At 40.1% G+C, this 12,965-nt stretch overlaps 1 protein-coding gene across 8 annotated transcripts in view; it reads right to left on the bottom strand.

Annotated features, from left to right (window-relative positions):
• Positions 1 to 12,965, bottom strand: part of ANKS1B (ankyrin repeat and sterile alpha motif domain containing 1B) — a 450,932-nt gene that overhangs the window by 278,020 nt on the left and 159,947 nt on the right. For all 8 annotated transcript variants that reach the window (XM_050896179.1, XM_050896188.1, XM_050896196.1 and 5 more), the window contains one exon: positions 11,447 to 11,583. In XM_050896179.1, coding sequence (XP_050752136.1) covers positions 11,447 to 11,583 — 137 coding nt within the window. The remainder of the gene's footprint in view (positions 1 to 11,446; positions 11,584 to 12,965) is intronic.

The following is a 12,965-nucleotide window of genomic DNA, read 5'->3' as shown; positions in this document are numbered from 1 at the left end:
TCCAGTTGCCCTACATAATGTAAAAACTGGTTTCAGTTGGTTTATACCATGCAGAAAATATATGATAGAAGAAAACTGAACCCACACCCTCAAATTCTAGTTAGCACACAAAATACAGACCTACCAAAGAAAGTAAGAGGTTGTAGCCCCTTCCCCAGGCTCATCTCACATATATAACACAGTATGAGTGTAGCCATGCGGCCCACATAAATCTCTCATTTTGGTACCTGCCCAGATGATTCCATTCTTCTCACTCTCTGATCAACTCACTCCCACTTCAGAAATTTTCCTTTCTTCAGCTTCCTTCTTTCTTAAGATCCCATTCTCTTTCTACACACTCATTTTCCCTTTCACCCTTCCCTTTTCTCATTTTTTTCCTGTCTATTGTTATATTCCCTCCAAAACTACTTGTTTTACTCTAAAACACCCTTCACAGTATCCTAGCTGATTCCAGTTCTACTCTGTCTTCCAAAACTTGTTTCTCTGCTTTCTCTGTGGTTTTGTCATTAAGGTCTCCCAAACAAACTCCCTAATGGTCCTATCTCCCACTGACTTTATCAGTCACTACATCCCTCTCATTGTCTTTCAGTGCATCCAATTTTAACCTCTGTCCTCCCTTTCAAATACAACTTTCACATCACTTTTATGGTTTCTTAGTCTCTGTCCTCTGCCTCAACATCCCAACATACCATCTCTGTTTCTATCTTTGCCTCTTTTGCTCATGTACACTTACATAAAATCCCATAACATTAATAATTTTCTTGGTAAAATATGGCCTGTGAGAGGACAGGCTTCTTCACTTACTCCTGTCTCCGGTACCTCAGTTTTGATTTGCAGAAATCAGCAGGCCTGATACATTCTCATCAGTCAATGCTGCTGCCAAGAGTTATTTGATTTATAGGATCTGAACTAAGATGATCAAGTAGCCTTGAAATTGCAAAAACTGGAGATTACAATGGATCTGGGTTTGATTCATCTATGTCACTAGAAGTGAAAGACTGCACTGAACTATTACTAGACTCCTGAATCAATTATTCTGTCAAGCCTCAAAATACCATGTTAAACAAGCTGAAGACACATTGTCTTTTTAATAAGGTAATCTAATTTTCTCTTTTTTCATTTCATAGAACCTTATCTTAAATTATGACTACAATTAAAAATAAAATATAGGCAGTTTCAGCACCCATCTTGACATTCTTGCTTTTACTTCTCAACATCTTAATTTAGTTTAAGAGCAGAAGGCAGAAATTACACAGTGGCTGGCAACAAATATATCCCAAGCAGCCACAACAGGGAGCTTACAAGATCATAGGAATTTAAAAAAAAAAAAGAAAAAAAGAAAAAAAAAGAGATAAATAGATGATTTAACTGTTTTTTAACTGTAGATCCTTCTCATTACTAAAAGCAGAATGCATTTAAAACTAAATTCATTTTTAATGGCATTTTAGTGCCACAGTCCTAGAACTTTCCGACTGATTTTTAATTTAGAGAAAGACACCTCTTGCATCCTGCGTGAGCAGCAAGTGCATACTTCTCTACAGTAATCTCATGGCCCATCAGCATACTTTGATCATTTCACCATTAGTGACATGCTCAAGGATGGCACAGACACATAGCTCTTTCCTGTAGCTTGTGGTTAGGAAGTCATGCAATGCGACTCATATATCCATAGTGCTTTCCGTTCCTGTGGTTCTGATCTCCTCTGTGCAAATCTGGCCCGGGACATCAAGGACAACAAGAAAAGCTTCTATAGGTATGTTGGTGATAAAAGGAAGACTAGGGAAAATGTGGGCCCTCTCGGGAAGGAAACAGGAGACCTGGTTACCTAGGATATGGAGAAGGCTCAGGTACTCAATGACTTTTTTGCCCATCTTCATCAGCAAGTGCTCCAGCCACACCGCCCAAGTTGCAGAAGGCAAAGGCAAGAACTGGGAGAATGAAGAACCACCCACCATAGAAGAAGATCAGGTTCGAGACCATCTAAGGAACCTGAAGGTGCACAAATCCATGGGATCTGATGAGATGCATCCATGGATCCTGAGGGAACTGGCGGATGACGTGGCTAAGCCACTATCCATCATACTTGAGAAGTCATGCAAGTCCTGGGAGGTTCCCACTGACTCGAAAAGGGGAAACATAACCCCCATTTTTAAAAAGGGAAGAAAGGAAGACCCGGGGAACTACAGGCCAGTCAGTCTCACCTCTGTGCCTGGCAAGATCACGGAGCAGATCCCCCTGGAAACTATGCTAAGGCACATGGAAAGTAAGGAGGTGATTAGTGACAGCCAACATGGCTTCACTAAGGGCAAATCGAGCCTGACAAATTTGGTGGCCTTTTACGATGGGTTGGTGGATAACGGAAGACCAACTGACATCACCTACCTGGACTTGTGCAAAGCATTTGACACTGTCCCGCACGACATCCCTGTCCCTAAATTGGAGAGACACGGATTTGACAGATGGTCCACTCCGTGGATGAGGAATTGGCTGGATGGTCACACTCAAAGAGTTGCAGTCATCGGCTCGATGTCCGAGTGGAGACCAATGACGAGTGGCATTCCTCAGGGGTCAGTACTGGGACGGGCACTGTTTAACATCTTTGTTGGCGACATGGACAGTGGGATTGAGTGCACCCTCAGCAAGTTTGCCAGCAACACCAAGCTGTGTGGTGCGGTCGACACACTGGAGGGAAGGGATGCCATCCAGAGGGACCTTGACAGGCTTGAGACGTGGGCCCGTGCAAACCTCATGAAGTTCAACAAGGCCAAGTGCAAGGTCCTGTACATGGATCGGGGCAAGCCCAAGCACAAATACAGGCTGGGCAATGAGCGGATTGAGAGCAGCCCTGAGGAGAAGGACTTGGGGGGTGTTGGTTGACGAGAAGCTCAACATGACCCAGCAATGTGCATTTGCAGCCCAGAAAATCAACCGTATCCTGGGCTGCATCAAAAGAAACATGACCAGCAGGTCGAGGGAGGTGATTCTCCCCCTCTACTCCACTCTCGAGAGACCCCACCTGGAGTACTGCGTTCAGCTCTAGGCCCCCCAACATAAGAAGGATGTAGACTTGTTGGAGTGAGTCCAGAGGAGGGCCACAAAGATGATCCGAGGGCTGGAGCACCTCTCCTATGAAGACAGGCTGAGAGAGTTGGGGTTGTTCAGCCTGGAGAAGAGAAGGCTCCGGGGAGACCTTATAGCAGCCTGCCAGTACCTAAAGGGGGGCCTACAAGAAAGCTGGAGAGGGACTTTTTACAAGGGCATGTAGTGATAGGACAAGGGGGAATGGCTTTAAACTGAAAGAGGGTAGATTTAGACTAGATGTGAGGAAGAAGTTCTTCACTGTGAGGGTGGTGAGGCACTGGAACAGGTTGCCCAGAGAGGCTGTGGATGCCCCATCCCTGGAAGTGTTCAAGGCCAAGTTGGATGGGGCTTTGAGCAACCTGGTCTAGTGGAAGGTGTCCCTGCCCATGGCATTGGGGTTGGAACTACATGATCTTTAAGGTCCTTTCCAACCCAAACCATTCTATGATTCTATGATTCTGTGTTGTACTAGCCCCTCCTTTAAGAGTCCTCCACCGGAGTATGTAACTAAAGGTCAGGGGGTCGCTGCCCCCTTCCATCTTCCACCTCCAGTCCTATCTCAGATGGCAAATCAGAATTGGAATAAATAAGGGGAAAAACAGGTCTTCTCCCAGTTTCCATTTTCCTTGGCTTCTGCTTTCATTTTATTTGCAACCATATTGCAACTGTGGGTTGTGAGGTGTAGCAGTCCTGAACACTAAAAACTGTAACACCGTTGCAGTGGTTTCCCTATGTGACAGATGTGACCAGATTTTGAAGATACACTATTATTCCTATCCTGGGAAAACATTGCTTGAAATGAGCTCCAAATTGCAAGAGGTAAATTTCATAAATAAGAGGAATGTCTTATTCCTCAGCTATAAAAAGTTTCTAACTTTCAAAGATTAAAAAAAAGTGTTAGTTTCACTGAAACAGTTGGAAAATGGATGTAAGGCCATTTTCTTCAAAAAAAAGCTCAGGTTCCAGCTGTTAGCAACATCACATTTTGACCTACAGATTATGAAAATTGCTTATATCATTACATTTGTGTGTTACAAGTGTTGAAGGGTCAAGGTGATGGCTATTTTTTAAGTTCCATGCTATGGATAGCATGGATATGTGAAAATGTGGTGTATTTTCAGATGATGATAAGATTACTCAATAACTAAGGTGCTCAAAACTGCCCAGTACTACACAGAAACAAAAGAAAATGCTATGAATCTGGCGGGATACCCATCAAAGCACTATCGGTAAGACTTTAATCTTCCAGATTCTGAGTGTGTTACCGTTTCCATGCATTATACATACTAGGGCAGGGCAACTGGCATGAATTGGTACACAACCCTACTATTAAACTTCATTAGTCTTCAGAGCAGGGTCTTCAAAGCAGAATTACCTACCAGGAACGGTCCTTGGCCCATTCCAGTTCCAAATCAGGCCCGACAGCGGATACTTTTAGAGAGAGAGAACTGTACAGGACCAAAACTATACCCAGGACTGTGGTAACAATTCAACAGTATAGATGACAACCTTCCAGAGCTCAGAAGCTTATCTTACTCGTGTAGATGTACATACCTACCTTTCAGTATCTGAACTATCTTTATGCTCAGTATTTCACCAATTTGGTCTGCTACAAGTTCAGATATGAAAAATGTTCAATTCTTCTGTATGATTTATGTTTGTATTGAATCAGGAAATACAACCTAGAGAATCTCTCCAGGTAAGCAACCAATTTCAACCAAGAAAACATATGCATGTAGAAGTGATATTCTAAAAACATAACACTCCTGACAATAAAGAGTGTTCTTCTGCTTTAATTTATACTTGTGCTTTAGTATCCTGTTGAACTGCAATTAAATGCACTCACACATACTGTTTGCTATTTTCATTAGTACTGTGTATTGGGTAGATGTGTTTATGTTTTCATATTATCTCAGCTCTAATTAAAATAATCTAAATAGAATTATGTTTTATAGTTACTTGTCAAAGGAGATCTTTTACAATACATCTCTTTAATAATATTTTGGTTAATGTTGTTATTAAATAGTCACAGAGTATCCATTATGCTCTAAGGAAATTTTTTAAAATATCCTCCTCTGGAGCTGTTACATGGCTTCCACCCATTAATTCTGCAGTAATACAGGGGGGAAAAAAATCAGTCCTGTGAGACAATTCCAACCATAACCTTTTTTTGTAAATGGTACTCAGTATTTCAGAACAACAGAATTTCATAATGTCTGTCCTATTTTCAGTCATGCATAGATGAATTGCTAACCGCATCTTAATGGCATTGACAGTATATCTTTTACTTCTTTGTTTTCCTTTTTTTTAAGGGCTATTTAGGAGCTTTACTTATATGTTTGTTTCTTTGTTTATTCATTTCAACATCATTAGAATGAGAAGATACCAAACTGTGTGCAGTAGATTTGCACAGACACTTCAAAGGTTACAAACAAAAAGAGAGAGAGAGAGAATTTTCTGAAATATATCGCCATACCTAGAATCAAGGTCGCCGACTGCTGTCAACTACCTTAAAGTGCTTGCAGGCCTAATGGATATATGCAACCTTGGAAACACTACATAATGCAGGAGAAATCTCCAGACCAGGCACACTAATGATGAGGGCTAAATCTGCGTGTCTGTGGACCATAGAATACATCTTTATTTTAGTGGGTTTGGGGAATGCTCAGCACCTTTCAAATGCTCAGCACCTTTCAGAACTTCATAAAATCATGTACACAGGGGTGGCTTTTACCTTGGAGATGATGGGTTTGACCCCCCACAAAATCATAACTCTCAGTAAAGTCTTTTTTAAGTGTTATTTGCCTCTTGTGCTATGCATGGACACTGCACATGGTTGCACAAAGTCCAGCACCAAAATATACCAGAAAAAGAAGTGTGCACCTGAACAAGAAGCATAGTATGTCTGCACAGTATTTCTCCATGGTGATTTTCCTGGTTATTCCCTGCCTGGCTGAGCATGTTGTAACTTGGACTGAGCACAGAAAGCAGTTAATAGGAGAAAGAAGGTCCTTACACTCCAGCTGTCCTGTGATCTCATTCAGAAAGTGAGTGGTGAGAATTTATTGCATAACTGTGTTCTCCAGCCCTCCTTTTTATGATAAAATGTAACAAAGCAGATTTTTTTGTGTTGCAAAACAAGTTCAGTAGATGCATCACAGAGTTCTCATGCATTTGTGCACTGGTGCAACAGCCTGCAGTGGGGATTTCACTAAGTTTGCAGACAGGCATGTGCCAACTCAAGCTAAGTGTGACAAGGCATGCATTTCATTTGGGAAGAACTAAGGGTAGTGCAGTAGGCTATTGGCATAGGGGAGGAACCAGGGTTATTTCACTGTGAGGAAATAGTGACACTGATCCACTTGAAAATCCTGTTTATGGAACAATTAGTTCTGAAAATTTATTTTCTGGAACTGTGATTTTCCAGGGCTGCCTTTAAGATGATTCTGTTTGGTTTTGTTCAAAGTAATTCTGGCACCTAACTGCAAAAAGGATGAGATATAATTTCCTTGAATGTAAATTACTATCACTTTTTAGGTTAACTAGAGAGGTCTGGAGTACATATCTCCTATGGTTGGTCTGTCCATTCATGTCCAGGCTGCTATAGGGGGTGGAACATCATGGTCCCTGTCTTTCCCTATGCCTAAATGAACTACATCTACATAGGTACACCAGGCTCACTGTGCATGCACAAAATAGTTATACGTTAGTCAAGGCACACCTGGTAGCCCAAACAAGTGGGATAGGTCTATCAGAGGCTACAGATGTCCTGCAGGATTCTATTACCACTTGCAGAAAAATGAGACAATCTCTTTTGTCCTCTGATGTTTAAACTATAATCTTCTATTATATTGCTAGATGTCTTAGCCAGAGGAATGATGAACCATAGATGGAATTGTAACTTTGTTTAAAGAGTTTAAAAAAGATAAATAGAAAAAATGATGACTAATGTAAAGACAGCACATCCAAACCCACAAGAAAAAAAAAACACATTATAATGAACAGATTATTGCAGATCTTAGCAATAAAACCAGCAAGAATGAGATGATGAAATTTCATTGCCAGAAATACTGAAATTCTCTGTTCCTTTGTCCTTCTACCAGAAGCCCTCTTTATATCACTGAAACAACACTCTTAGGGAGTTGGGTTATTCACATAAAATGGGGAAAATACTAATTCATGATAGATAAAATCCAAGTCACTTTTAAATAATCCACATTTAGACATCAAAAGCTGTATCTACAGTTAGCCATTTGAAACACATCTTAGAAAGACAAAAAGAGAATATGCAAATGCTGGATTACATTTAATAAAGAATTTAAAAGCTAAGAAGTCAGAATTTAATTTTATGAGAATTGGCCAATGACCCACAAGTGAATAGCACTGGCAAAAGAAACAATCTCTCAGGAAAAAAGGTGCTCTTTCTCCCTCTATGTGTATACATATATGTATATAATGTAACTAAATTAAAATTCGAAAGAGAGCCTAAAATTTCAGAGGACTTTAGTTAACTCATTAACCTACTTGGTCTCCTACCACATCTCATTTTTTCTCCCATGTGCTGTTAGTATACTTCATGGAGGCTTATGTCTTTAACTTGAAACTGTATTACTTTCCCAAAATCTTCATTAATTAGCAATTCGTGAGTTAAAAACTTACTAAGAATTGTCTGGACAATCTGGGAAAAAAGATCAAGTGATTCAAGCCCTGAACTAAATTCTCTTTGTTTCTTATCTGCATATATGGAACTTTTCAACAAACCCTCTTTTTCAGAGACTGACCCTGTGAAAATCTGAAAACAAGACATGTATTTGCAAAATGCTAGATCACAGGTACAAGCCATAGCTCAGGTGCACAGATAAAAGAGCACACAGATCCCTGAATTACTGTTAAGTGTGCTAGCTTCAGGACTGGAAGCAGTAGAGGTGGGTGGCACTGTGGCACTGAACTTAATAGTGCTTTTGAGATCCGAGTTAGTGTCTCTCCAGAGTGCTGCACTGTGCCAGGGAGACACACCATTTCAGTTAAAACAGGCTTCAGCTTTAGTAATAGTACACTGAATTGAATAGCTGAGACATATCCAAAGAGAGTTTTAGATGATAGATTTTAGAGAGCAATGGGATCTCATACGGGATGAGTGGTAGGGTCACAACAAACTGCAGGTTTCTCATCTCAAAATTCATCATAATTAATTGAAGAAAGGATAGATTTCCAGAAAAGTGAGTGAAAGGTTGGGGGAAAATAGGAATTCCCAGCCAGGTTTTGTGATGGCATGTTTTTAATGTAAGAAGGGGAATACTTAGGGCCAGGCTAAGAGACAACTAAAAGGAAAAAGACAAAACAAGTTTTGAGTGCAGTCTGAGGAATCCCTTAACTGTCCATGACCCAGACCCCTCAGGATTCACACTTTGTGTATGAGATTGTTCCTGTCTCACACTTCCCAGCTGTGGTTCTTTCACTCCATGAGCTGGCAGTGAAGCATCACAGCCTCCCTCCTCTTCAGGGACCCCACGTAGCAGGTATAGCTGACAGGGTCCCCCACCAGCTGCATTTGGTACATGAGCATCTGGAACAGGAGAGAGGAGAGGCCACTGCGCTGTGCTAAACCTCACATTCATACAAACATCTTCAAAATCTGTCATGTGCTAAAGCACGTATATGCACTGCCATCATGTGAGCTGGCACGCAGTCTTAGAAAGAAAAGGCCAAAGAAAACAGTAGGCAGAATGACCCCTACCTCTGCCTTCAAACTCAGCTCACCAGGTTTCTCTTTTTCCACCCTCTGCCACCGCCTGCCCTCACCAGACTGGTGGGAGGAAGGAATCTTTGGTCCCCTCTGCTGCTGCTTACACAGAAACACAATGTTTCTCCTCACTGTGGGTAAACTGTTATATGCACAACCCTCCAGGAAAGATAAGTAAGGCTATAAATGAAAATAACAATATGAGTTGAAAGGCCAGACTTCCCTGGCAGTTTCATCCAAGCTACCAAAGCCTGCCTAGTGCAAAACTAGCTGCTGAAGGGTATCCCATTCTGCCTTCCACTGGCACCTTGCTGTGCTGGATGCACAAGACATATGAAAAGGGGACAGGAGTGACAGCTGTTTTGGAAATTTATATGATCCCTGTTTTAGATCTGTTTAAAATATGTTTATTTTGCTAAAAAAGTGCAAAGAGGCCCTGGCAGACAACAGAAAATTAATTACTTTGCATGCATTGTGTAACACTATTCATTAGTTTTACATGAGCGGTGAGAGGTCAGTCAAGAATAGAATCCCTTTGTGTTAACCTTCAAAGAGCTTGCCATGTAATTGAATGCAGCAGGCATGGAATAAAGGAATTAAATATGCAGGCAGAATTAACATTAATGGTTTGCAAACATCACGTTGCAAATATCTACAACTTCTCTGTCTAAATTCTTGAGTTGAGATCTTGGGAGGAGGTGATTAGGTAAGCAACAAAAACAAAGAAAAGGAAGAATACTGAAGGAATGTGCATAAAACACATGGAGAAAGGAGAAACATAATGGGACCTGAATGCTATCATGTATCCAACTTCTTGTGTATTAGCACATAGATTTACAACATACGTTAAGCACTAGCCTACATGTGCCTTTCTGCTGTTGTTTTCTGCATAGGAAGTATGTCACATGTAGGGCCACATGAGAGACATTTTAGCAAATGTGGTAAAGTTCTGACCATATATATTGCACAGCTAGCTTTTGTTCTGCAGAACGATGAGAATACTGGGAGTCAGTAAATGGTATAATTTAAATTTGAAAATAGCTCCCCAGAATCTGCTGAATCCATTCAGAGTTAACTAGCAGGAGAACATCACCATTCAGTGTTCTGGGTCCATCTGTTGGCAATATCATGATGAAAACAGCTTTTTAAATGCTATTTTCAATAAGCTATCACACAACAGCTTGTTCCAACAATATTCCAATACCTTTCTGTTTGCTTGCCGCCTACTATAAAAAACAGCTCAGAGGGAAGGAAGCATTTCAGTACTATACTGATGTAGGGTGGGAGGGACAGAGAGACTACAAGAACAAGCAAAATGAGAAACAACTATAAAAAGAGAAAAGGAGAAGAAGCTGTTATTTTAGATCCCCTGCAATCTAGATTTAAACCAGGATGTGGAACCCAAACTACTGTAATGTCAAAGAGGGATGGTCTGCACCAGTCAGTCATTAGAATTATTATGCATTGACAGTGTCAGCCATAGGAAACCAATGGCTCCTAGAGAGAAATGGTAGGTGCACCTAGTAATTACCTTTAATTCTGCAAGACCTTCTGAACTGTGTGCTCCAATGAGTATTGGAAAGAAGATCTGCCTCCATCACTCTAACACACTCACTTGTGCACCAAAACAATCTGTCCCATATAATTCTTACCAAAATATCATGTATCCATCAGCTTACTTCTCAAGTAAAACAAATGCCAGCAACATACCAATGATACAAAGCCTGCATTCACTAGCATCAAAATGGCTCAGTTGCAGAGATCAGCTCAGCAATGAAGAACAGATGGCTGCATTTGAACCCAATAATTGGTAGGAGGGGAATAGAAGTTCTTTTGGTTCACACCAAAAAAGTTGCACAATTAGTCAATTCAGTGTGTAGTTGTCACAGCTAGCTTTGACACACCTAATGTCACACCTTTTTAAGCAGGGAACTAGATAATCCCCTGAGGTTTCTTCTGACCTATGTTATCCTATGATCCTGTCATTCTAAAATAAACTCCTCTATGCTAACTACCTCTATACTACTGAATCAAGTTCTAAGATTTATTTATTTTAAAGCTTTTATTTTAAAAGGCTGTACTCCTTAAAGAATTACAAGGAGCACTCAAGTTTTGCATGCATTAAGCATCTTGTTTACCAAACACTATTAGAAATACATATAGGTTAGGAAGGATGAAAGTCAAGAAGCAATACTATACAAGAAGATAAACTAAAGAAGGTATGAAACATTATGGGACCATGTAAATGGAGACACAGAAAGAGGAAAGAAAACCTGAAAAAGTAACAGGGAATTAATACTGATAAAAACAGAACATAAACTTGGAAGAAAACTAATAGTACATAAAAATACAAAATATTACATAAAGACTTCATCATTAGTGCTCTAAGAAAAATGTACTGATATCTCTCTGTACATTGTTGGGCTCACTCATAAAATATTCTATCTTCTCCCGCTATCAAGATTGCTTCCTAAGTACAAAAAATATTTTGTGTTCTGTTTATCTGTCTTTGACCTATTCATATGTGTATAGTGATAACACCATCTTAGAATGCATGCATCATAGCCGGCTTTTGAAATGAAAAATACAACTAATAAGAGGATGCTTATGGTGACGACCTACCTGAGGACGTATAACTTTCACTATGTTTTTAAGTGCAGTGTCTGGTGATGGAGGAGAGCAGTCAGGTGTTGGGCCTGTAGAGCTGTTTCTATGGTTACCAGATCCTGGTGCAGTAACTGCTACCTGAGGTGCATTATCTGTGAATAAAAATAGCACTTATGTGAACTTACAAATACTTCAAACATTTTAAAATAAAAAAATATTTTGAAAACAGAATGCTACTCAAAACACTATTTCAACTTACAAAACCTATTATAATTTAAATGTATTTGGTAAGGAATATATTGCATATCTACACTTATTTTGTCAGCTCATAGATTCATTCTATGTTAAGGCAGGATATAGCACTCTCTTAATACCTAAATAAAATGAGGCACAAACCAAACACAAATATTTTACTTTCATTACCCTGAATTACCAATTGTGAATCCAAGTACTACAATAGTATAACAGGGGTGATTTGAAAGGGAGCTTTCTAATGCAACTCATATCTCATCCTGGAAAATCCTAACACCCCAGTTCAACGACCCAGTTCAACAAGTAATATAAACACATACTTGACTTAGAGCATGCTAATAGCCATCAGTGACAACTTTCCTGGACACTGTGAGCAACGTAACTGATCAGCAAGGATTAATTGCATGAAAATGTATTCAGCTTCTCAGATGAAATTTGCATCCTCCATAGAGCTCTGCACTGCAGTAGCTACCTTTCTAGCAGTATCTCAGCTAGATAACCTACAGCTCGCTTAAAAATGTCTACATACCTGCAGATACATGGGAAACTGCTGTTTGGTTTTTTGTGATGCTGTTACCATTTTATGGCACTGTGAAGGACCATTAAAGGGACTTAAAATATCATTCTTACCTTCTCTAAATGTTCTTAATGCTGTTTGAACAACGTAAAGTTAGTGAAAATCAGGTCAGAGGATAGAGAGGACTATGAAATAAGGCATAGCTTCCCAGCTGTGATGGTAACCAAGCACCAGAATGATGTAGCAGGAGGCCAAAAGCTCCACATTACTTCATGCCTTTAAATTGTATTATTAAAGAAATGCTTTAGTTCAGATTCTGGGGAAAATGCCATTGACTGTGCATGGTTATGGTGGTCTTTATAGTGTCTGTGAATTTACAGAGTACCTTTCTTTGTGGGTCACAAAGACATGTGTTCCATGTTCCTAAATATGCTATAACACCTGCAGCTCTGCATTAAGACAATGATTACATTCAAATCTCATGTCTGTGGGCCTCAACTGACAGCCTGCAGAGTTCACAGAAGAAAGCCTATTTATTTGCAATTGAGGTGGATCTCCAATATGTGCTTTCACTCTGTGGGCAAATCCACTCCAGAAAACCCCAAACTCCAACTAAACAAAAGCAGCTCTAGTGCTGTAAGTTGGACAATTTTTGCCTAACCAACTTGTGCAGGAACACACATAAGCTCCTCCATCTGCACAAGATGCAGATTCCTCCATGAAAGCAACGACAGAAGCTTCTCCTTCTCAGTCCTACTGACCTGA

The sequence above is a fragment of the Gymnogyps californianus genome, chromosome 1 (genome assembly GCF_018139145.2).
Source record: "Gymnogyps californianus isolate 813 chromosome 1, ASM1813914v2, whole genome shotgun sequence".
NCBI classification, from domain to species: domain Eukaryota; kingdom Metazoa; phylum Chordata; class Aves; order Accipitriformes; family Cathartidae; genus Gymnogyps; species Gymnogyps californianus.
The sequence above is the reverse complement of the archived record's forward strand: the minus strand, read 5'-3'. Positions and strand labels throughout refer to the sequence as shown.